Raw genomic sequence first — 22,246 nt, 5'->3', positions numbered from 1 at the left:
TTGCCCTTAACGACCACTTCATCAAGCTCATCTCCTGGTACTACAAAGAGTTTGGCTACAGCAACAGGGTGGTGGAGTTTGTGGTCTACCACAAAAGCTCACGAAGCATAATAGTATTAGCATAATTCTTATCAAAATTCTAATCAAGGTCACTTCAGAAAAGAAAACTGTAAAATACCTCCTAAAAAAATTTCAAAATTTTGAAATATTTGCAAATCATTCTAAAAGTATAATTAAAGGAGCAATGTACCAAAAAACACGGTTAATTAAAAACTGGAAAGACTTCTGTATTTCAGGATGGAGACTGCTATCAGCACAACACACTAACTTCAGAAAAATCTGTAAATTTGAAAACGCCAATAATAGTAAATATTTCTTATCAAAACATTAAAAACTGACAGTAATGGAAGAAATTTTCAATTTAAGATTAACAATTTGGCATAAGTCAGTTGAATTTGATTCTATAACAAGATCATAAAATCTCTCTTTAGTTTACCTTTAGAACCAAAAGCAAAATCCCCAGAATTACTGGAAGCCAGGTCTGCAAATGACAGCCCTGTGCTACTTCCAAATCCAAATGAAATTGCTTTCTTTTCCCCTGGAAAAAGAAAATTAGCAACTGAATACTTCATTTCATATATACCAAACATCAAAGAACATTGAACATTAATAGATACTGAATCCCGAATCCAGACAGAACAGAGGTAGTAGAACTATCTACTACTGGGGATAGGAACAGGTAGTAAAGCAGTTAAATTTTTATCATTTTCTGAGTAAATTACAAAATACATCAAATTCTGAGCTTCTTCAGAACTGAGAACAAATCAAGAAGACACTTAGAAAAATTTACATACAGATAGGTACTATGTATATATAAATTTATTTTCTACTTTACAATCTCCAATAATCTAAAACATTCATTCCAAGGCAAAATTCAGGAAAACATCTGCATAAAGATTTCTGTGTTTTCTATTATAAACAGTAAGCTCAAAAACAAACAGGCCTTTTTTTTTTTTTTCCCCTTTTTGGGTCACACCCAGCAATTCTCAGGGGTTACTCCTGGCTTTGCACTCAGGAATTACCCCTGGCGGTGCTCAGAGGACTATATGGGATGCTGGCAATCGAACTCGGGTCAGCCACATTCAAGGCAAACGCCCTACCCGCCGTGCTATCGCTGCAGCCCCAGAACAGGTCTTTTCTTAATTCTCCCAATGTATATGTAGCTGCTTGATCTCTTGGAAATCCTGTATTTTCCTCATTTAAAACAAATGAAGTTTTAAGTATAACGTTTCTTCTTCTTTTGGCATAAGAAGATTATAAAGTGCCTGTAAATGCAACTTATCCACAATTACTTCTGAAACAGTTAATATATAACAATGTGCACAATATAAAACAATGCAACAGAAAGAAAAGTCCCCTCCTAAGATAACTTGAAATAAAGGAACAAGGGGAAGAGCATATCAAATATTAACTATTAACACAATAAAGTGTGTGTGTGTGTGTGTGTGTGTGTGTGTGTCCCCATCCTCCTATGCCCCAATCAAGGCCAGTGATGGTACAACAGGCAGGTTGCTTGCCTTTCACGGAGCTGACCCAGGTTTAATCCTATGCATCCCATACGGTCCGCCAGTAGTGATCCCTGAGCACAGAGTCAGGAGTAAGTCCTAAGCACCACCAAGTGTGATAAAAAAAAAAAAAATTATCCCTAACAAACTATTATCATTAATTCTCATGTAGAGTTAGATGGTCTAATAGTAAGTATTTTTATTATCTTTGCTCACAAGGCAGTATGATTTTATTACAAGTACCTTACACCCCTTTGTGTAAGTTTTTTAAAAAATCTTTTTTTTTTTGGTTTGTGAACCACACCTAGCAATGTTCAGAGCTTACTTCTGGTTCTATAATCGGGGATTATTGGTGGTATTCAAGGAGATTATATGAGGGCTGGGGAGTTGCCCAAAGCAGGGTCGAACATATATAAAGCAAATGAACTAATTCCTATACTACTTCCCAGCTGCCTCAAAATTTATTTTCAGAAAGGGAGGTTAGGAGGGACTAGTGTAGTACTCTGCCAACTGTAAGATAAAGACTTTGTTACTACTATAAGCTACATTCTATATAAGCATACAGGTGCATCTCATGTGAAACATGCCTACGGTTTGTAAACATATCAAATTTTACCTTGGCTTGTAGAATCTGTTTCATTTTCCTTTCTAGTAGACAAATCTACAGGTTTATCTACAGTTCCAGAAGAAATAAGAGACAAGCTGATAGGATTGGTAGTTAAACCAGGTTCTTCAGATTTACATAAAACTGGTACTGCCACTTTAGTTCCACCAGTGTGCACACTGTCAACCAAGCTAGTTATTTCATCAGTCTGGGACTTCTGCAAGAAGAAAGTAACCATACCATTAACCACATCACAATACCATTAAGTACTGATTGACAAACTCTACCTCCTCTATATGCAATTGAGTATATGAGTATATGCAATTCCAAACAAAACTAATGCACACTTCACCATTTTCTCCCATTCCACACTCCATCCTTTCTTACCTAAACCTAAACAGCTGTAAGACAGCTCTCAAATGATGATAAAGGAGAAGAATTAAGAATCTCAAGACTTAGGCCTAGAAGAGTAACTCAGGGACTTCGGAAGCTTGCAAGGCATATGCTCTGGACTACAAATATGAGAATGCCAAGAAAAGAGAGGGGGAGAGAGGAGAGGATAAAAGCACTGGATCAAGGGTCTTGGACACTTAAGTAGTATAGAAATGTGCAAATACACAAAAACATTCAAATTGTAGTAAGGACTATCTCTGTTTGCATGTGTGTGTGTGTGTGTGTGTGTGTGTGAGAGAGAGAGAGAGAGAGAGAGAGAGAGAGAGAGAGAGAGAGAAGCAAGGTACTTTTTATTGAAACTTATTTAGAAAGATGTGAGGAGAAAGAGGGAAGCTGGTTTTTGACAGAACACAGGAAATTAGCAAGCAAAGAAATAGACAATTAAGTGAGATATGTGTTCAAGAAGAACACAGGCTCAAAGAGCAGGGTAAGTAATTTTTAAAGATTAATTTCTTAAGTGAGGCAGGATAAGGGGAGAATCTAGTGTCACTGGTTGAAGGAAAGTAACACTGTATTTGGATTTGAAACAGTTGGGTCTGAGCGGCAGTACAGTGGGTAGGGTGTTTACCCTGCAGGTGGCCAACCTGGGTTTGATCCCCAGCATCCCACATGGTTCTCCAAGCACACCAGAAGCAATTCCTGAGTGCAGAACCAGGAGTAACCTCTGAGTGTGGCCCAAAAACAAAAAAACAAAATCACTGAGTGCCCTAAAGTCTTATTTCAGTGTCTAAATCATTTTTAAAAATATTCATAAAAGGACTTTTATTTATATTGGCATAGTGAGGCCACCAACTCAAACAGTTAAATAGGTCTGCCACACAAAAATCAATTCAGTAATAAACAAAAATGCAATGCTTCATTATGCCCACTTGTTGCCACTAACAATGTTTACTTATGAGTAAGTTTGCATGTACTGAATAGTTGTCCTATCTCTAGGTAGATAGCTAGAAAAAGTATGTCTAAAATTAGACTCTGCTCAAAAAAACACTATGAAAGGTAATATTTCTCAGACCCAGCACCTCACACATCCTTTATATAAAGGATAATGGCCAAAGGCATCAGGTTTTCAATGCTACTTCCAATCTACTCTGTCAAGCTTAGAGTAACAAATTTGCATGAAAAAAGGAATTCATTTCCCTCTCTACTATAACAGATATTATCAAGTTTATCTGCATAATCTATGATACTCCAACTCCCAAAACTTTAATTAGGAACATATGTAATTATTAACCTCTATATAGATAAAACTTTCTCTCCTGCTACAGCTGATTGGTAGAGTTGTGACCACAATCCAATATTATTATTTGGTTAAGATTAATTGACATTTGTGGGTAAGGGGAGCATGAGGAAGGAGGCAGCCCATACTGACTGTCCTCAAAAATAATTACGTTATTGCATCAATAGATGGCTAGTAAACCAGAAAGGAAACAGATATTCTTACTTGAGCTTCCTGAACTTTTTCAAGCTCTGACTGAAAGTCTTCCCCATTTCCATTGTCCTCATCAGTATCACTGCAGACTCCACAAAAAAATGTAGGTGGAAGCTTTAACGTATCTGCTTTTGCCTTCTCTTCAATTGTTGGTTTCTTTTCCCATACAATGACACATTCTTTTTCACTATCTAAAAGACCCAATACAACACAAACAAAATAAAGTTAAAAGCAGGTGAGGTACTATCAGTTTCATGTAACATCTTCAATGTGATCTATAGATTATAGACCCAAGTAACAAGTTTATGAATGAAATAGTTTAGCTTCATATGCACTCAGAAATCACTCCTAGTTTGGGGGGGGAGGGATGAGTAACAACACAACACACAGACCATATGGGGTATCAGGAATCAAACCTAGGTCTGCCACATGTAAAGCAAACACCCTACCCTCTGTACTATCAGTCTGACCCACATATTTTATATTTTTAAATCATCAAGACATACCATGTAAATAAAAGTGGTTAGAAAAATTATCAGACTAGAAGACTTAAGTAAAAAATGTTTTAATCTTAAACATTAAATTCATGATTTAAATATGACATACCTGCAAGATTTTCTTCTAAGGGTCTACTTTTTTCTGAGTCATCTAGATATAATTTTCCATTGAGTTTCTTGACAGCTGTTTCAAAATCTTCACCTTAAAAGTATAATTGATCACATTAAATAAAGGCATTTCTAGTAAGTTTTAGTTCCCCCAGTCACAAATCCAGGTCTTAACTCATTCCAATAATTCCCATGAAAATCAAGTGCCCTTGACCAAATGCCCACTGTACTATCTCTCCATTCCCACTACTGCCTATTCTAATATTAGAAATTTTGTTCGAGGCTCTCTGCCGAGATGTGATCTGGATGGTCGTACATGTGTGGCCTCTCTGTTGCTGGAGGACCACAATCCTGGAGGCCAGCTAAACTACTTTTGGTACCAGCAGCTTCTTGCAGAAATGTCTCTAGACTGTGAACTAAGCCACAGCTCCATTCGGCCCCAGGAGGGGAAAGGTTTTCCTCTCTCCGCTTTCTCATGGGGAGGATGCGTGGTGACTGTCATCTTATAAAGACCACTAAAGAGAGGTACAAGATTGCAATGATGCAATTTCTGGCAGAAATTTCCCTAGACTTAGTTACTAAAATACTAAAATACAGAAATCCAAAACTTCATATCTCTTCATTCTCAGCAATGGAAAACAAATTATCAAATGCTTCCTTTTCAGCAGGTCTGATGGGGGGAACTCCAAACAATAATAGTGAGGTTTTTTTGTAGAAATATTGAATGTAATCAAAGTAAAGAGAAAGTAAAGTGAAAACTATCAGCTACATAGGCAGGGGGTGGGGGTGGGATGGGAGGTATACTGGGGTTCTTGGTGGTGGACTATGTGCACTGGTGAAGGGATGGGTGTTCGGACCATTGTGTAACTGAGACTTAAACCTGAATGCTTTGTAACTTTCAACATGGTGATTCAATAAAAAAAAACACAACAGATTTATATAGCCATTGAAATTATTTGTAATATTTTTTGTATGAATAAAAAAATCAACCCTTAAAAAATTTTTTTGAATATTGATTTCCAGTTGTGATTTTTTGGTTTGTTTAAATAAGTCTCATAATTAATTTTTCTTCCATAAGAGTAAAGGAACTTAGAGAAAATGTTTGCATGTGACTGATCTTTAAGCTATTAATTTCATTATTTTGGAGTACCTCTTATTACTAAACTTTTGCTTAACTACTAAACCCTTTAAAACTATAAAAGGAGATGAGAAACAATTAAAAAATTATCAACTGAAGGAATATTCCAACTTTACAATAGTTGGTAAAAACATCTTCACATTCTAAGGACTACTGCAAGTTTATGTAAATTTATGTCTTCCTCAGGCTTGGATTATTATTACAGAAATTGCCAAGAGAAATAGATTATTTAACGGAATGGTTATGTGTATAAATTTTCATTGTCTTTATTTTGTAACTAAGTTAATAAATGACTATTATATAAAAAAAAATTTTGTTCGAGCTGTCCTGTTTGAAATGCTTTAATATCATTGTAACTCATCCAAAAAATATATATTAATGTAGTTCTTAGTACTCATTGACTATTTACACACGCATTTAAATATTTACCTACAGAATACTTGAAAAGAGAGGTTCAGAAGAATGCAACCATTCCTCCAATTACTAAAGTGAAAGAAGGGCTCTTAAAAATAAAAAAAAATAATAAAATAAAAAACTTACCATCCTCCTCCTCTTCACTAACATAATCTGGTCTATTCTTATAGCAGAAAAAAGTTGGAGGAAGTTTAAGTTTGTTGGCAAGAATTTTTTGCTCAGGGGTCGGGGTTAATTCATATATAATGAGAACATCATCATCATCTTCAGGTTTTTCCTTCTCTTTTGCTGTAACACAAGTCAAAAAAAATAAGATTTTTAGAAGGGTGTTAAGTATTATGACATTCTGACTAAATAGTAAGATCATGGAACTCATCTTTAGCTTAAAATATCATAATGATAAAGTAAATTTAGACAGGTTAATTCTAATAACCAAAATAGATTTAGATAATTTCCTACAAAACCCCTCACTGAACATACTATCTATTTAAAACCAAAAACATCCTTCTCTTACTTAGTAATAGCTAAAATTACTATTAATGGCTCTAATTTTAAATGGTAACTGCTGCCAAAGGCTATATATGGCATAACAATAATTCAGCAGAAAGTCCATGCACTTTCAACAATTGAAATAAAATCTGAAAAATAAGCAAAGATTAGTATACATAATGAAATTAATGCAAAGCCAATCTATTAGTTCCTATGATGTAAATTAACTACTGCCAAAGATGACTGATGACTTGAATTGCAACCAGTTTTACACATGCCCAAGTATGATAACAAATAAAATTAAATACAAACTGCTAATATGCTATGAGTAAACCATACTATAGGAATCTAAAGCAATTTCTATAATTGAAAAACCAACTACGAAGAGCAAAAACTGGAGGGAAAATAAAACTCTCCAGAATATCTGCTATGGTTTTTTATAAAGAAGTTTTGAGTAGCAGAACTGACAAAGCACCAAGTTGTCAAAATTTCATCTGTTTCTATTTCACAAAGTTGTTGGGGGCAGGGGGCGGGGGGCTGGAAGAGCAACTAGGCAGAAAAAAAAAAACTGTGAAAGAGTCACCGATAGTGATGGCTGGGGGTGCTGTACTGCAGATGATGTCAGGTACAGTGAGCCTGATGATTCCCTGCTCAGGGGAAGGGGTCATTAGGAGACTAGAAGAACCTACACTTAATAGTGCTTGGGGGCCATGTACCATTGGGTCTCTACCACTTGATGTATTGGCCTGGTACAGCTACTAGAAAATGTTAAATTAGATCAATTTAATAGATCAATGTTTTATATCCACTGAATGACACTGGTTCAAGAGCCCTTTTATAATACTAAGGTGCATTTCATTCTCCTTCGTTACAAAAACTTAGAATTAACTCCTAGTCAAGGACAGCTGTTGGATATCATTGGTTTGTCCTTTCCCCCTTGCCCTAGGAGCTTAGGTTTATTAGTCACACCCATCAAAGTGCTCCCAAGTCACTCCCATTCCTTTGTTTATCTGTAACCATTTATATCAGTTTATCTGCTCTTCCCTTAATCAAACTCTGTTAATTAGTAAGGTCAGAACTTCCTAGGACACTGAATATTATAACATTGCCTTTCTCTCCTCTTTATGCCTTTTGAATAATTTACTTTAAAGCTATGTCTTTTTTGTATAGACACAAGAAGACAATATTATGTTTTTATAACTTAAGACTTAATTGGCCTCGATATTCCCTCCTGGGCATCTGCTTTCTCCACTTAAGCCTCAGTTGCCCTCAGTTCCTAGCACCCGAAAGTAGGGTCCCCGACGTGGGACGGGAAGGATCCAGGGCAAGCGGTGAGTTATGTGCTACCCTGGCATCGAGATGGGCCTGGCCAAAGTGCCTAATTCTTAACTATAAGTTAAGAGCTTGATCATAGACAAATGCTGTCATGATCCAATAGTAATTATGAGACTGGGACCCTGCCAGGGATAGGAAAGACTGATCTGGCCTGAGCACTGTAGTCTGAGATTGAGATGGCCCCAGGAGAGCAATTCTATAAGCTTTAATGCATCTCTTATTGTGTCCATACAAAATAATTAATATTATGAATTCTTGTATGTTTGCTGGCTGATGAGAAGAGAAACACATTCATGGGACTCTGCCCTTGGGTGGATCCTCCTGCTGAAAGAGAATTAAGTCCTAGGAGAAGCATCCCCTGAGGGAAAAGAACCTTATCCTATTGCTGACCACACCTATGTGTATGCCCCAACCCCCTCATGCTGTGGAGATTTAACTAGGCTGTAAGAGTGGGTTGGGGGCCAGATCCATGGGAGTCAGATCCACAGATCAAGAGAGAGACCGAGAGCCGGGAGAGAGGCAGAGAGAGAGAGAATGAAGTAGGATGGGGGAGAAAGAAGCAGGAGGAGAATCAGAGGAGAATGGAGATGGACATGAAATAAACCGATCGAGTAACCAGTTTGGCCTTCTTCCTTCCTTCGCCTGCCTCGCCGCCTGAGCGCGACCTTTCTTTTTATTTTTGTGTTTTACACAGACAGCAAAAACAACAAAAGATACAGATTCCAATTCTGCTGTTAAGCACTTACTTAATAAAGACAAGATTGAGTTTGCTGGCATGCCTTAGTGTGTAGGTCTCAGCTACCTCTATCTAAAATCTTCATCTCGAAAATATTTTGGACCGTAAAAATTTCAAATTTGAAATAAGACTTTTATCCTTAAGTATATACCAGTAAATTTACATCTACACCAGATTCTTAATGCCCAAGCAATCTGTCTGCAAATATATACCCTTTGCAGAAAAGTCCACACTTTTCAACTTATCCCTTAAAGACTGCATCTGTAAGAATAAAAGGTTAATGTATCCTGCTCTCTTGAAAGCTTTCAAGAAATCTCACTTCCTATTACTTCAATCTCATACCAACACTTACTTCAAAGATGACTTGTATTCCATAGATGACATATCAGATATATAATGGTGGCCATTAAAATGGGGTATAATGCACCAAAGATAGTACAGGGGTTAATATGTTGCCTTGCAGCCAGCCCCAGTTCTATTTGCAGCACCTCATGGTCCCCCCAAGCACTGAGCCAGGAATAGCCTGAGCACTGATGGGTCATGCCTAAAAGCTGGGGCAAGAAACAGTAGGGAGATAAGTGCATAAGTGCTTGCTATGCACGGACCACTTGGTCCCCAGAGCACCACCATGAACCATCCCCTGAATTAGGATACCAGGTAAAATGAGACCCTGGGTCCTACCACAAGTTATCAAAAATTGCCCCACCAAACAGTACAGTTAAAAATATAGTATTTTTTGGGCTGGAGTGATAGCATAACAGGTAGGGTATTTGCCTTGCACACAGCCAACCTGGGTTCTAATTCCAGCATCCCATATGGTTCCCTGAGCACTGCCAGGAGTAATTCCTGAGTCCAGAGCCCGGAGTAAACCCTGTGCATCGCCAGGTGTAACCCAAAAAGAGGAAAAAAAAAAAAAAAAGGTGCTTTTCTAAGCTATCTCCAAAGAAATAGTCCAAAAGGGTCACAAAATTTCATAAGGTTTTTAGCTATAGTCATCACATGTTCAGATACTGACAAACATTAGTAGCTACATGTTAAATACAGGTATTCACTAAGCAGAAAATGAGAGTAATGAGATACAACACAACCAAAGTACATATCCTGTGTTTACCTCAAAACAAAGTACAATGGTGGAAAAAAATATAACACCCAAGTATGTTAAAAAAAATTAGCATTAAAGAGTATCTTATCACCAGTCTAAAGATATGATTGTTTACACTGGCATTCTTTAACATGCACACTGTAATATTAAGTAGTTAATTTCATACAGTCACAGTTCTTTTGTAAGAACTTAAAAAAAAAAGTATGTCATCTCATCTGACATTGCTAGTTCTATACCTTTGTTCTCAAGTTGTGAGGAAGGGGTGCTGGTCCAAAAAGCCATTGGATTAGATTTAAAAAGGATAAAATTAAATCCTAGAAAATAAAGAGCATTTGGTTCTTGAACATTCTGAGAATTAACATATGATTTTAAAATATAAAAAGTCAAAGACCCTGAATTTATAGAAATTTAGCTGTCCTCATTACCAATGGCTTCATTCTTTGTTCTGTTTGTAACAAAACACATTTTAATCATTAAGGCCACTCTGAATAAAAAATGAACATCCTGGTGCCATGTTTGAGAAACAACAATCAATTGAAGATTTTAAAGAAAAAACTCAATGTTCATGATTCAAGTATAGTATTCATTATCTGCAGTACTGTACCAGGACTTGTCTTCTACCTTTAGTATGATGTAGATATTTTTCAGTAATTGAAATCTCTAAAATAACTTAAAAACGTGTTGCTGTTCCAACACGCATAGATAAACTGAATAGAGAAGGAAAAAAATCTAGGCAAGTATTTTTTGCGCATTTCAGAAAACACCATGTTAAATGACCCAACAAAGACATTTCTATCCTATGAAACATTTTAATCAAATATGAACATTAGAAGAAAAAAGGCTGTCGAGATAACACAGCAGGTAAGATGCTCATCCTTCACAAAGCTGACCCAGCTTCAAGCTCGGGCACCAGAGGGTCCCCAAACCACTGCCAGAAGCAGAGCCTTGGGGATGAGAAGAGTAACCCTGAGCACAAACAGGTGGGACACACCTGTCAACGAAAAAGAAATATTTGGTTTTATCTAAAGACTAAGTGCTTACCTTTTTCTTGTACATTACATGGATAGTTTGTTAAGGTCTCTTCTTTTGGAAAAGCAAAGAAATTCTTTCCTTTGACCTCTGAAGATACTCGGCCATCTGAGTTTTCTGATTTCTCATGATCATTCAGTACCAAGTTTCTTTCAGGTCCACTCTGGACTGAACACGTTTCAATACTGTCACTTTTCAAAGGTGCATTAAAACTAAATCCAAACAAAGATCCAGTAGCTGAACTGTTACCAAATGCAAATGGTTTTGATTTTTCACTACTAAAAATGCTCTTAACAGATTCTGAACCAAATACAAATTTTGGAGGAGAAACCACTGCTTTTGTTTCAGATGTGCTAGAGACTTCAACGTCTGGGGTTACATCTGCTGTCTCATCACTCTGAATCAAGTCTGTCCTTTCTCTTGTGGTTTCTTCTAATACAGCAACAGCAATTTTGCCACATGGTGACTCTCTGGGAGTAACCAAACGAGACACATGAGGTGTGATCAAAGAATCTTTCTCTTGGGCTAGTTTTGCTTCGTCAAATATCTTCTTAAATGAGTCTGCAACATCCTGCAGTTTAAAACGAACAGCTAAATGTTCTATTTTTCTTTCTCCATCTGCAAAATCACAAGCAGTCCATACCCACACTCTTTCTGTCCCTTTCATATTTTGCAAAGTCATGTCTGGAGTTATTCTGTGATTGGCACAAAGTTTTAGTACTTGGTCCCTTCTCATCACTATGCGAACTTGCTTATTATCATAATTCTGTAAAATTTTAATATCCCCAATGCCCCTTTCTTTCCATTGACCGACATCTTTATCATATCTATAGAGTTTTGCTCTGTGACTAAAAACAACTTGTTCATTTTCCTCACCACTGGACACTTCAACTAGATCAGGTAGTGGCACAACGGGCTCAAAATACTGTCCATCTCTCTCTTCTTCTTGAGTAATATCTGATTCTTCATCAGTACCAACTGAGGTTCCACTCTGATTTAATTTGGCAGGAGACTTAGATGGACTCAGAGCGGACTTAAAACTGAAGTTAAATCCTGTTGTGGACTCACCAAAGCGGAATAGATTTTTTCTCACAGGGCTACTTGCCAATGGAGAAGCATGTATTGAGCTACTACTTACACTGTCATCTAAAGCATCTTCTCTTAAATCATAGTTATCCCATTCTAATGTAGGTCCTGTGTTTTCAGGATTTGATTTGGTGGGTGTATCTAAAGCACTAGCAGCACCTGCACCTGTACTCTTATTCTCCTCATCAGTGACTTTTGTTTGATCATTTGTCAAAAATGTTTTGAAGTCTTTCAGACCACTCTTCATTTCTTCAGCTCTCTGTATTAACTTAGCAGCTCTGCCAGTATCCACAAGTTTATGAGGAGTTTGAAGCGGTATATCTAACAGAAGTCGCTGGCATTCCTCAAATTTCTGCTTAAATTCTTCAGCTAGCTCTGGTGTTTTAAATTTGGCTGCCAGTTGCTCTAGTTTAGCATCACCATCAGAAAAATCACTAGCTAACCACATCCATGCTCTATCTGATCCAGAGAGAGGCTTCAAGTTCATCGTAGTTGTTATCCAATGATTAGCACAGACTTTCAGTACTTGTTCTCTTCGCATCAACATTCTTAGTTTGCCATTCACTTCATTTTTGAGAATTTTTAAATTCCCTAAACCTCGTTCTTTCCACTGGCTTATCTCAGCATCAAACCTAAATAATTTCACCCGCTGTGAATAAAGAACTTTTTCGTCTTCTTCTCCTGTAACAAGTTCTACTTTTTCAGGCATTTGAACCACTGGTTCAAAATGGATATCATCACTATCTTCAGTCTTATAGGTATCATCATCTTTCTCAAGATCAGCAGAAGTATCAGATTTATCCATCATTTTACCACTTTGTGAGGAGAACAGTTTTTCTCCAGCCCCAGAAAATCCCTTAAAATTAGGGTCTTTTTTGCCAAACTGAAATCCTTCACCTGAAGTTGATTTTGCAAGATCTGCAAAGGTGAAAGAGCTACCAGATTGACTAAAAAATACACCACTGCAGTTCTTCTGACCACTAACATCCTGAGCATGAAAACCAGGGTCATTTTCAAGAGCTTTTTCACTCTTCTTCTCTTGATTTCCCAGTTCCTGAATGCCAAATTTAAGTCCATCAGCAGATGCCGGGATAGAAAAACTAAAGCCTTCTTTTACTGACTTAGAATCTGTAGAACCCTGAAACGTAAAAGAAGGTATATTTTCTTGATCCGCAAGCCCAAATTTAAATCCTTGTCCTGTATTACCAAATTTAAAAGATTTTTCAGAAAAGTTAGTTTTAAATCCTGTTCCTAACTGACTTCCAGAAGAATCATTTAACTTCATTTTTGAGCCCAACGTGAAAGCTGAAGGAGTTTCCGTGGCTGGTTTTTGAGTTGGCTTAGAAGCATCACAAGCGACACATTTTAAGGAAGAACTCTCATTCTGTACAAAGCAATCATTACAGTTCCACTGCCCTTCCTTCTTGGTGAATATCCCTTCAAATCCATTCTTTGAAATTTTGACTACATCTGAAGAGGCAGGTGTTACATCAGCAGAAGTAGGTGGACTCTGTTTACTTGGATTCTCACAAGCAACACATCTGGAAGCACTTGCTTCATTTCTTAACAAACAGATGCTGCAATCCCACTGTCCTTCCTTCTTACTGAAGAGTCCTTCAAATCCACTCTTTGTGGCCTTACTTGTCTCTGAAGTACTAAATTTAAATAAAGCAGGTGTTGGAACAGTAGAAGTAGATGCACTGGATAGACCTGGAGCCTGACAAGCAACACATTTTGTAGCAGTTGATTCATTTCGTACAAAGCATTCACTGCAATCCCATTGTCCTTCCTTCTTAGCAAACATGTCTTCAAATCCAGTCTTGTGAGTTTTATTGACCTCTGAAGTACCAAACTTAAAAGTGGGTGCTGAAATAGAAGCAGAACGTGAATTCTGTTTTCTTTCATTCTGACAGGCAACACATTTTGTAGAGGTTCCTTCATTTCGTACCAAGCATTCACTGCAATCCCACTGTCCTTCCTTTATAGAAAAAGCAGATTTGAAATCACTATTAATAGACTTAGGAAGATCTCCCTGGCCAAATTTAAAGGAAGCTTGCTGAACAAATGAAGATCCACTTTTGTTAGATTTGGTATTCTCACAATCCCAGTGACCTTCTTTCTTTGGAGACATCAAAGCAAATCTCTCTGGAGTGCTTTCTGGGCCCATTTTAACAGTGGAAACATTTTCAACTAATGATGAGCCAAGGAGTTCTTTATTGCTTGGGTTTACATTTTGACATGATACACATTTCTTAGCAGTCGCAGCATTCTTTAATGAGCAGCTGTTACAATGCCACCAAGATCCTTCTTTCTTTGTAAACTGAAATTCAAAATTCATGTTTCCTGAATCAGATCTGCAGATATCCTTACTATCATGACTTGTAATTTCTTTTACAATTCTTAAAGCCTGATTTTTCGTTGTGGATGCATTTGCTCCTGTAGCTTTTAAAATGCACTGAGCCTCTTCAAACTTGCACTTAAAAAGTGTTGCTTCCTCGGGAGTTTTGAATCTAATAGCAAGTTGTTCTGGTTTGGGCAATTCATCAGCATAATCAAGGGCATGCCACACAAAAGATCTGTCTGATCCAGCATTTGGAGTAAGTCTCATATCTGGACTGATGTAATGATTCGCACAAATTTTCAATACTTGTTCCCGTCTCATAAGAAGGCGAATTTTACCAGATGTTTTATGCCTCAGTATCTTCACATTGCCAATACCACGTTCCTTCCATTCTTTAGATTCTACATCAAAACGAAACAATTTTGCACGATTGCAGAAGAATTCTTCTTCATCTTCCTCACCAGTTTTTACTTCAATCTTATCAGGAAGTGGGACCACGGGCTCAAAGTGAGGGCCATCATCATCATCATCACCGTGGGCACTTCCCCCATCTGTTTCATGACTCTTGTTGGCCAGTTCTGAAGGTGTTCCAAATACTGACTTCCCTGGGTCATGGAAAGTAAACACATCATCATTACTTCGACTAAAACCAGAGTTCTTCTGCTGATTTGAACCCATGTTTTCAGAAAATGAAATTTCAGCCATACTTTTGCTTCCAAAGTTGAAAGTATTTCGAGGCCCAGTGGTATATCCAGCCTTAGAGCCACTGAAGCCATCTCCTTGCAATGGTTTATCTGAAGTCAGGAGACCTAAAAGGCTTTCGCTATTACTGTAACCCGTAGAAGAGGGTTGAGTCACAACTTGTGGTGAGGAAAATGTGAAGTCACCATCATTTGATTTAAAATTTGAGTTAAATTTAAAAGGAATTGGCTGTGTTGCATGGGCAGGTGCTGTCAAAGACGGTCTTATCCCGTCACCTGGCACAGACTGAACAAAATTAGTCTTTCCAAATTCCATAACCTTAGATTCTGCAGATCTTGAAGCATGAGATGCAAGTGGAGGTTTTGTGAAATAACCTGGCTCTGGCAAAGGTGGATTTGTGCTTGGCTGCTGAACATTGTAATTAAAGTAATCATCACCCCTGGGTGATAGAATTCCAGTTGCAGGAGACTCAAAACGCAGTGGAGGCCCATACATTTCTTGAGAGAACATACAAGCAGATGAACTTTGTACTGGCGGTGTGTTCATCTGTTGTGAATATGCATAAATATGCTGCTGAGGTGGAAGCCTATTCATGCCATAAACTGGAGGACCCTAAAATGAAGAAATAAAAGTTGAAAGATTTTGTAGGCTTTTTCAAACTACAAATAGTTCTTACACTAATCCGTACTAACCTGAAAAAGTAAGTATTAAATAGTGGCGAGATCGTTAAGGTATGTGGCACATCATTAAGAGAGACATTAAGGGGCTGGATCGATAGCACAGTGGGTAGGGCGTTTGCCTTGCACGCAGCCAACCCAGGTTCGATTCCCAGCATCCCATATGGTCTCCCGAGCACTGCCAGGAGTAATTCCTGAATGCACAGGCCAGGAATAACCCCTGTGCAATGCTGAAAGTGACTCAAAAAGCCAAAAAAAAAGACATTAATACAAAGATAGTATCCCTTAGTGATTCAGCAATGGCATTCTAGTCCTTTTCTATCAAAATAGAATGATTGCTGGTATAAAATAGAAAAATTACTTTTGATTAAAAATAGTCTAAACGGGGGCTGGAGCGATAGCACAGCGGGTAGGGCGTTTGCCTTGCACGCAGCCGACCCGGGTTCGATTCTCAGCATCCCATATGGTCCCCCGAGCACCGCCTGGGGTGATTCCTGAGTGCAGAGCCAGGAGTAACCCCTGAGCATCGCCGGGTGTGACCCAAAAAGCAAATAAATAAATAAATAATAAAAAAATAAATTAAAAAATGAGATAGGAGTGAAAATATATTTAAAAAAAAAAATAGTCTAAACGTTCACACTATTTAAACATAAAAGATGACTGTGAAACTTTACAAGTATATCTCAGAGAGAAAATTTAAATATAATTTTGTGGAACACAAACGTTTTAATGCTTAACTACTTCTATAATTGCCTTCAAAGAATGCCAAACAATAAAAAAGGAAATTTACAAATGTATAAATTATTCCCTTGTTACCTTTGTGGGAGTAACATTAGCTGCTGGTCTGAGAAGATACTGGGAATTATATGCTGGTGACTGACTATAATATACTGAAGGGCCCGTAGTTGCAACTGAAAAAGAAAGGGAGACAAAGAGACGGGAAGGAAGGAGGGGAGGGAGGGAGGGAGGGAGGGAGAAAGAGAAAGAGAAAGAGAAAGAGAAAGAGAAAGAGAAAGAGAAAGAGAAAGAGAAAGAGAAAGAGAAAGAGAAAGAAAGAGAAAGAGAAAGAAAGAGAGGAAGGGAAGGAAGGAAGCAAGGAAGGAAGGAAGGAAGGAAGGAAGGAAGGAAGGAAGGAAGGAAGGAAGGAAGGAAGGAAGGAAGGAAGGGAGGGAGGGAGGGAGGGAGGGAGGGAGGGAGGGAGGGAGGGAAAATTCTGTTAAAGTCTGTACTACAGTTAAGACTATCCAAGCAAGAACTATAAATACGAAAAAGAAATTTTGTAAAAGATAACTAGATTTTTTAAATTTCTGTACATCAACTATTAACAAGCATCTACTTAATGTTTTCTCAGTTTTATCAAAAAGTAAAAGAAATGGGAACTCTGATCCAACGGTGCTTAACAATTGGTTTTGTTTGAAAAGTGCTAAAAAATATAGAAAAGACAGGTCAGCAAGTCTCTTTATCTTCTCTACAGTTACTAGAAAAGCTAAAATTCCTAAGAAGTTCCTTTAGTTGGAAAAACTGGAAATGCCTGGTTAAGATGGCTATTTTGGTAATATTTTAGAAAGAAAACTCACATAGTGCATAAACAAGTTGATGGAAATGTGACAAAATCTTAAAATCTAAAATTTAACCAAGTAGAAGGTGCTATTTTGATTGGTGCTATACAGTGGTTTGCCTCATTTTAAGTTAATACTGTAAGTGAAACTCCTAAAACACACCCACACATACACAAATGTTCACAATAATAAAATGAGGAAAGTATTATCATTACTATCACATTTCAAGACAAGTGGCTCAGAGATTACAGACCTCAACTAATAAACCCAATGTGCTTGAGCTCCAAAGTTCTTCATTGTGTATATTATGGCATTTCAAAGTAAGCAGTAAGCAGTATTTCCAGTTACAACTTATAACTCTTGGTGTATCATCAAAATAATTCACTGAAAGTTTAGTCATCTCCATACATAACAGATGAATTGTTTTTATAAAATGTTTTTTTTAAAATAGGAATAGTGTCACCTCACTAAATCTTCTGACATGTGTTTAAGATTTTTTGTCTTTCTAACCACAGGATCTGATAAAGATTGCCATTTCTGTTTGAAGCTATAAAGTCCAATAATAGTAAATAAAATTTAAATAACATGAAGACATGACAAATATGTATATAAACAAATGTAGGCAAAATGACTTCACAAGTTATCTATTTTAAAAAGGGAAAATACTGTGATTTTATTAACGTCAAGAATAATTCAATGGTCAAATTCACCTGTTAGTGGAGCCCCATGAAAATTCTGTGATCCTTGATATCCATCAGGCATTGAATCTGGTCCATAATTTTCTGTAGACCAACGATGAGGGGACCCTGAGTTACTGCTATTTAGTTTCAACTCCTGCATTTCTTTCTGTTGGGAGAAGGAATCGATTTCAAACAATAATACTATGCTGGAAAACTGCTACAGCAAGCAAAAACTTTAAAATTTAAACACCTGATAAAGTCTTAGAATATCTCCGAGGAGCTAGACATGTAGTCCAGAAGTAAAGTATTTGTTTATTTGAGAATCTGAGTTCAAGTCCCCAGTCTGCCTCCACCTATTCTCCAAAAAAACTCCAATACTCCAATAAGATCCAAATGTCAGGTGCCAATCTAAGAACATGACTGTTATGTTAAAACCTATTTGTTCTGATTCTTTCAGTCCATGGTACGATAACCTAACTAATTCACTCCTGATTGGTTGCCTCTCATCTAAACTGTGTACCTAAATGTTTCATCTCAATTTCTATGCACACATCTCTAAACTGACCTTTCTTAAAGTTCTACTATATTCAAGACACTTCCCTGTGCAGGGGTTATCAGAGAGCATTTTGCCCTGCAGATTCAATCCCTAGCAACCTCTATGAGCCCCCAAGTTCTATCAGAAGTGATCCTTGAGTAGAGCCTTGAGTATAGAGTATAAAGTAAGCCTTGGGGACTGCCACGTGTAGAGCCTCTGTCTTCCCAAAAAAAAAAAAAAACACAACAAAAACAATTTATAGGTTAAATGTCTTTCTCTAACATTTCTCTAACATTCATGGTTCTCAGCAAAATTATTCTAAATATTTTTCCATACTACTTTGCTCTTTAGTTTATATGAATTTAATCTACCTACCCTTCCAAAGCTAGTATTACTACTACTAGCTTTTCACTTTTTCACATTTATAAAACATAAGTAACACAAATTTAACAAAATATTACTAATCTCTCAAGGTAATGAATGCTCAAATGATGTACCTGAAAAGAAAAACAGTATTTATAAAATTTAACACATCTATGTACATATGTATGGGGAAGGACCCCAAGAAGATGTCATGATAGGGAATATCTGTGCATCTATTTTTGATACTTGACTGTCACTCAAACACTATACTCAAGTAAAACATAAAAATCTAAATTCTTTACACTTTTTTAAAAAAATTCTTCCCATATTCTTTATAATAAGCAATAATTACAAACATCATAAAATGTGTGTTTGGGGGGGAGGGGGAAGACACAGAAAATGGCACAGTTCTAATTCAAAGCAGGAGCCGGGAGATGGGTACGGTGGCAAAGTCTCGTGTCTAGCATGCACCCAACCGGGCATCCATCTGACAATGCACAGTTCCCCAGCATCACTGGGGTAGCCAGATGAAGGTTCAGCACCACCAGGGCAGGACAGAAACCCCAGCAATGCAGGGCCTCATCAGAAGAGCATCTTCCAGCCCTTGCATTGAAGTGAGAATCACTAGTCTCCCCCACCACAGACACCCACTCTGTGTCCAAAAAGAAAAAAATCCTAACATCTTACACCAAAAATATTTTTTTTTTTTTTGCTTTTTGGGTCACACTTGGTGATGCACAGGGATTACTCCTGGCTCTGCACTCAGGAATTACCTCTGGCGGTGCTCAGGGGACCATATGGGACACTGGGAATCAAACCTGGGTCAGCTGGTGCAAAGCCCTACCCACTGTCCAAAAATATTTTTGTAGTAACACTGCACTGCTGCCCAAACTAACTGGCCAACTATGTAGCAATTGAGACTTCAGTCATTTTATAAACATCTAAGAACCTAGAATTCACCAAACAGGTAACTATCAAAACACTCTTTTTCTAAAGAAACAAAGGGCATCAAACAGTCCACTTTTGAAAACAGTATCTAATATCTCTACTTGGGCTCAAGTGTATAATCACTTATGGATCCAAGACAGTATTTTCAACAAACACTTCCCCAAAAGCCATACCTACTGATGTCCAAACACATCTCAAATTCTTCGTTTTTTTTTTTTTTTTTGCTATTTTGGGTCACACCCCACAATGCTCAGGGATTATTCCTGGCCCTACATTTAGGAATTAGTCCTGTCAGTGCTTGGGGGACCATATGGATGCTGGGTATTGAACCCGGGTCGGCTGCGTTTAAGGCAAACACCCTCCCTGCCATGCATATCTCAAATTCTTAAGCCAAATAAATTTTCCCCATTATGCCTAGGTCATTTTACACATCCAAAAACTAACAAACTAGCAGAACAATGACCATTAGAATCTTTCTGACCACAGTTTTGACAAGCCAAGTAATTAAAATTTATAACTTAAATTCATAATTTCTCAGAGCAACTAGAAAGCATTACATTCCGTAATTTTCAATTTATATGAAAAGCCAGAAAAATCAAATGTGCCCGGTCCTGAGGACAGGAGCGACAGTACAGACTAGGGCACCTGTTTTGCATATAGCCTACCTGGGTTTAATCCCTGGCATCCTACCTGGGTTTAAGCTCTGAGCACTGCTAGATGTTTGGGCCACAAAATATTGCATGGTCCAAGATCACTGTGAAAGTTATCATCTCCAAAGAGAGTGGTCTTGTGAAAGTTACTGTCACTAGATCAATCTTGTAAATGTTAATTATTAATTCCAACTTCTTCAGACATGTTGACGACTACTACTCACTACACTTCCAGTGAATACAACTGTTAAGACCTATACAGTAAAAACTATATGTAATATCAACAGTAACAATTATATAAAGTCAGGACCAAAGTCTCTGCAAACTCAAGTCTGCTCAATTTCAATAGCAATCTGTCTCTCATTTTGCTGTGATAGTACTATAATAATCATACATGCAATCAAAATTTTCTTGATGCAACTTTGGAAGTTTGAGGGCTAACACTGCCTAATGACCTTGAAACAACTCACTGTATATGACTATATGTAAGATAACTTACATAATTTTTTTAAAAAGTTGGACTGAATTGAGAGTAGAGCAAATAGGGTGCTTATCTTCCACATGACCAACCCGGGCTTAATCCCAGGTACCACAAATGGTTCCCCAAGCCTTACCAGGAGTTATTCCTGATCACAAAGCCAGGAATAACCCCTCAGCACCAGCAGCCTACCCTTCCCCACGCTCCACCCACCAAAATTAACTCTGAAAATAAAATATGTTAAGTGCCAAGATGCAGGAATTAAATAATGGTACAATTCTCCAGCAGCCTGGAAAAGGAACAACATAAATAGTTTTAGAAAGAAGAGTAACCAGGGGCTGGAGCGATAGCACAGTGGGTAGGGCGTTTGCTTTGCATGTGGCTGACCCGGATTCGGATCCCAGCATCCCATATGGTCCCCTGAGCACTGCCAGGAGTAATTCCTGGGTGCAGAGCCAGGAGTAACCCCTGTGCATCACCAGATGTAACTCAAAAAAAAAAGAAGAAGAGTAACCAAAGAAGTAAACCTTGGTAACTAAGACCAAATTAGAGAAATTAACTGATTTACCTTAATGGCCTCTACCTGTTGACAGATCATTTTAAGTAAAGAATTTTGATCTTCTGCCCATCGAGGTGGCGTTTTGGGAGAATACTTAAGAAAAAGAAAAGAATAACAAGAGTATTAAAAGAACTTTGTATTAAAATATTCTGCAATAGTATAATGAAAAATAGTATAAGTAAATTCCTTCCTCTATTTACCTTGTAACTTTTGCTTGGTGACAGAGAATATTTAGTGGGAGATGGCGTAGAATGTTTTATTTCTGAATCTGCATTTCGCAAAGAACCATTTTTACACAGAGGTCCACCTTCACTATAATCTTCCAGTTCCTGCATGACTGAATTAAGCATTTCCTTTACAGACTCCAGGGGAACAGGCAACTAAAATCAAAAGACATAATCAAGGGGCTTCATATTTTTCTCTATTAATAAAGGAATAAGCCTCTCCCCACCCCAACGAGGACCCAAGTTGCTGCTCACGAACAGCTCCTGGCTCCTGAATGGCCATGATCCCAGAGGCACATAGACCAATCTCGGAACGCAGAGGCTTCCAGCAGAAATGCATCTGGACTGAGCATTAAACTACGGCGCCTTGCCACCCCAGGTAGGGAAAGGTGTTTGTCCATTCTGCCTTTTCTTCCCAGAAGCACGGTAGCCACCACCTTTTCAGAGCCTATTGGACAGCCAGGTATGAGACTGCAGTGACAGGACACTCGGGGCCTCACAGGATCGGGGGTGGAACAGGCCCCTCTCCCCACCCCAACGAGGCC

The 22,246-nt window shown here is 37.8% G+C and overlaps 1 protein-coding gene across 2 annotated transcripts in view; it reads right to left on the bottom strand.

Moving 5' to 3' along the window:
- The window catches only part of LOC101540874 (E3 SUMO-protein ligase RanBP2), a 76,127-nt gene that overhangs the window by 11,590 nt on the left and 42,291 nt on the right, over nt 1-22,246 (bottom strand). Inside the window, exons 16-25 of one of the 2 annotated variants that reach the window (XM_055138054.1) lie at nt 21,678-21,857; nt 21,487-21,570; nt 17,975-18,110; nt 16,522-16,616; nt 10,912-15,640; nt 6,335-6,496; nt 4,658-4,750; nt 4,064-4,242; nt 2,182-2,386; nt 497-598 (exon numbers count right to left, since the gene is read on the bottom strand). In XM_055138054.1, coding sequence (XP_054994029.1) covers nt 497-598; nt 2,182-2,386; nt 4,064-4,242; nt 4,658-4,750; nt 6,335-6,496; nt 10,912-15,640; nt 16,522-16,616; nt 17,975-18,110; nt 21,487-21,570; nt 21,678-21,857 — 5,965 coding nt within the window. Of the gene's footprint in view, nt 1-496; nt 599-2,181; nt 2,387-4,063; nt 4,243-4,657; nt 4,751-6,334; nt 6,497-10,106; nt 10,180-10,911; nt 15,641-16,521; nt 16,617-17,974; nt 18,111-21,486; nt 21,571-21,677; nt 21,858-22,246 lie in introns of those variants that run through there. The other variant, XM_055138112.1, reaches the window with a different exon arrangement.

The sequence above is a fragment of the Sorex araneus genome, chromosome 1 (assembly GCF_027595985.1).
Source record: "Sorex araneus isolate mSorAra2 chromosome 1, mSorAra2.pri, whole genome shotgun sequence".
Lineage (NCBI taxonomy): Eukaryota > Metazoa > Chordata > Mammalia > Eulipotyphla > Soricidae > Sorex > Sorex araneus.
Note: the sequence above shows the minus strand (reverse complement) of the source record. Positions and strands in the feature narration are given on the sequence as shown.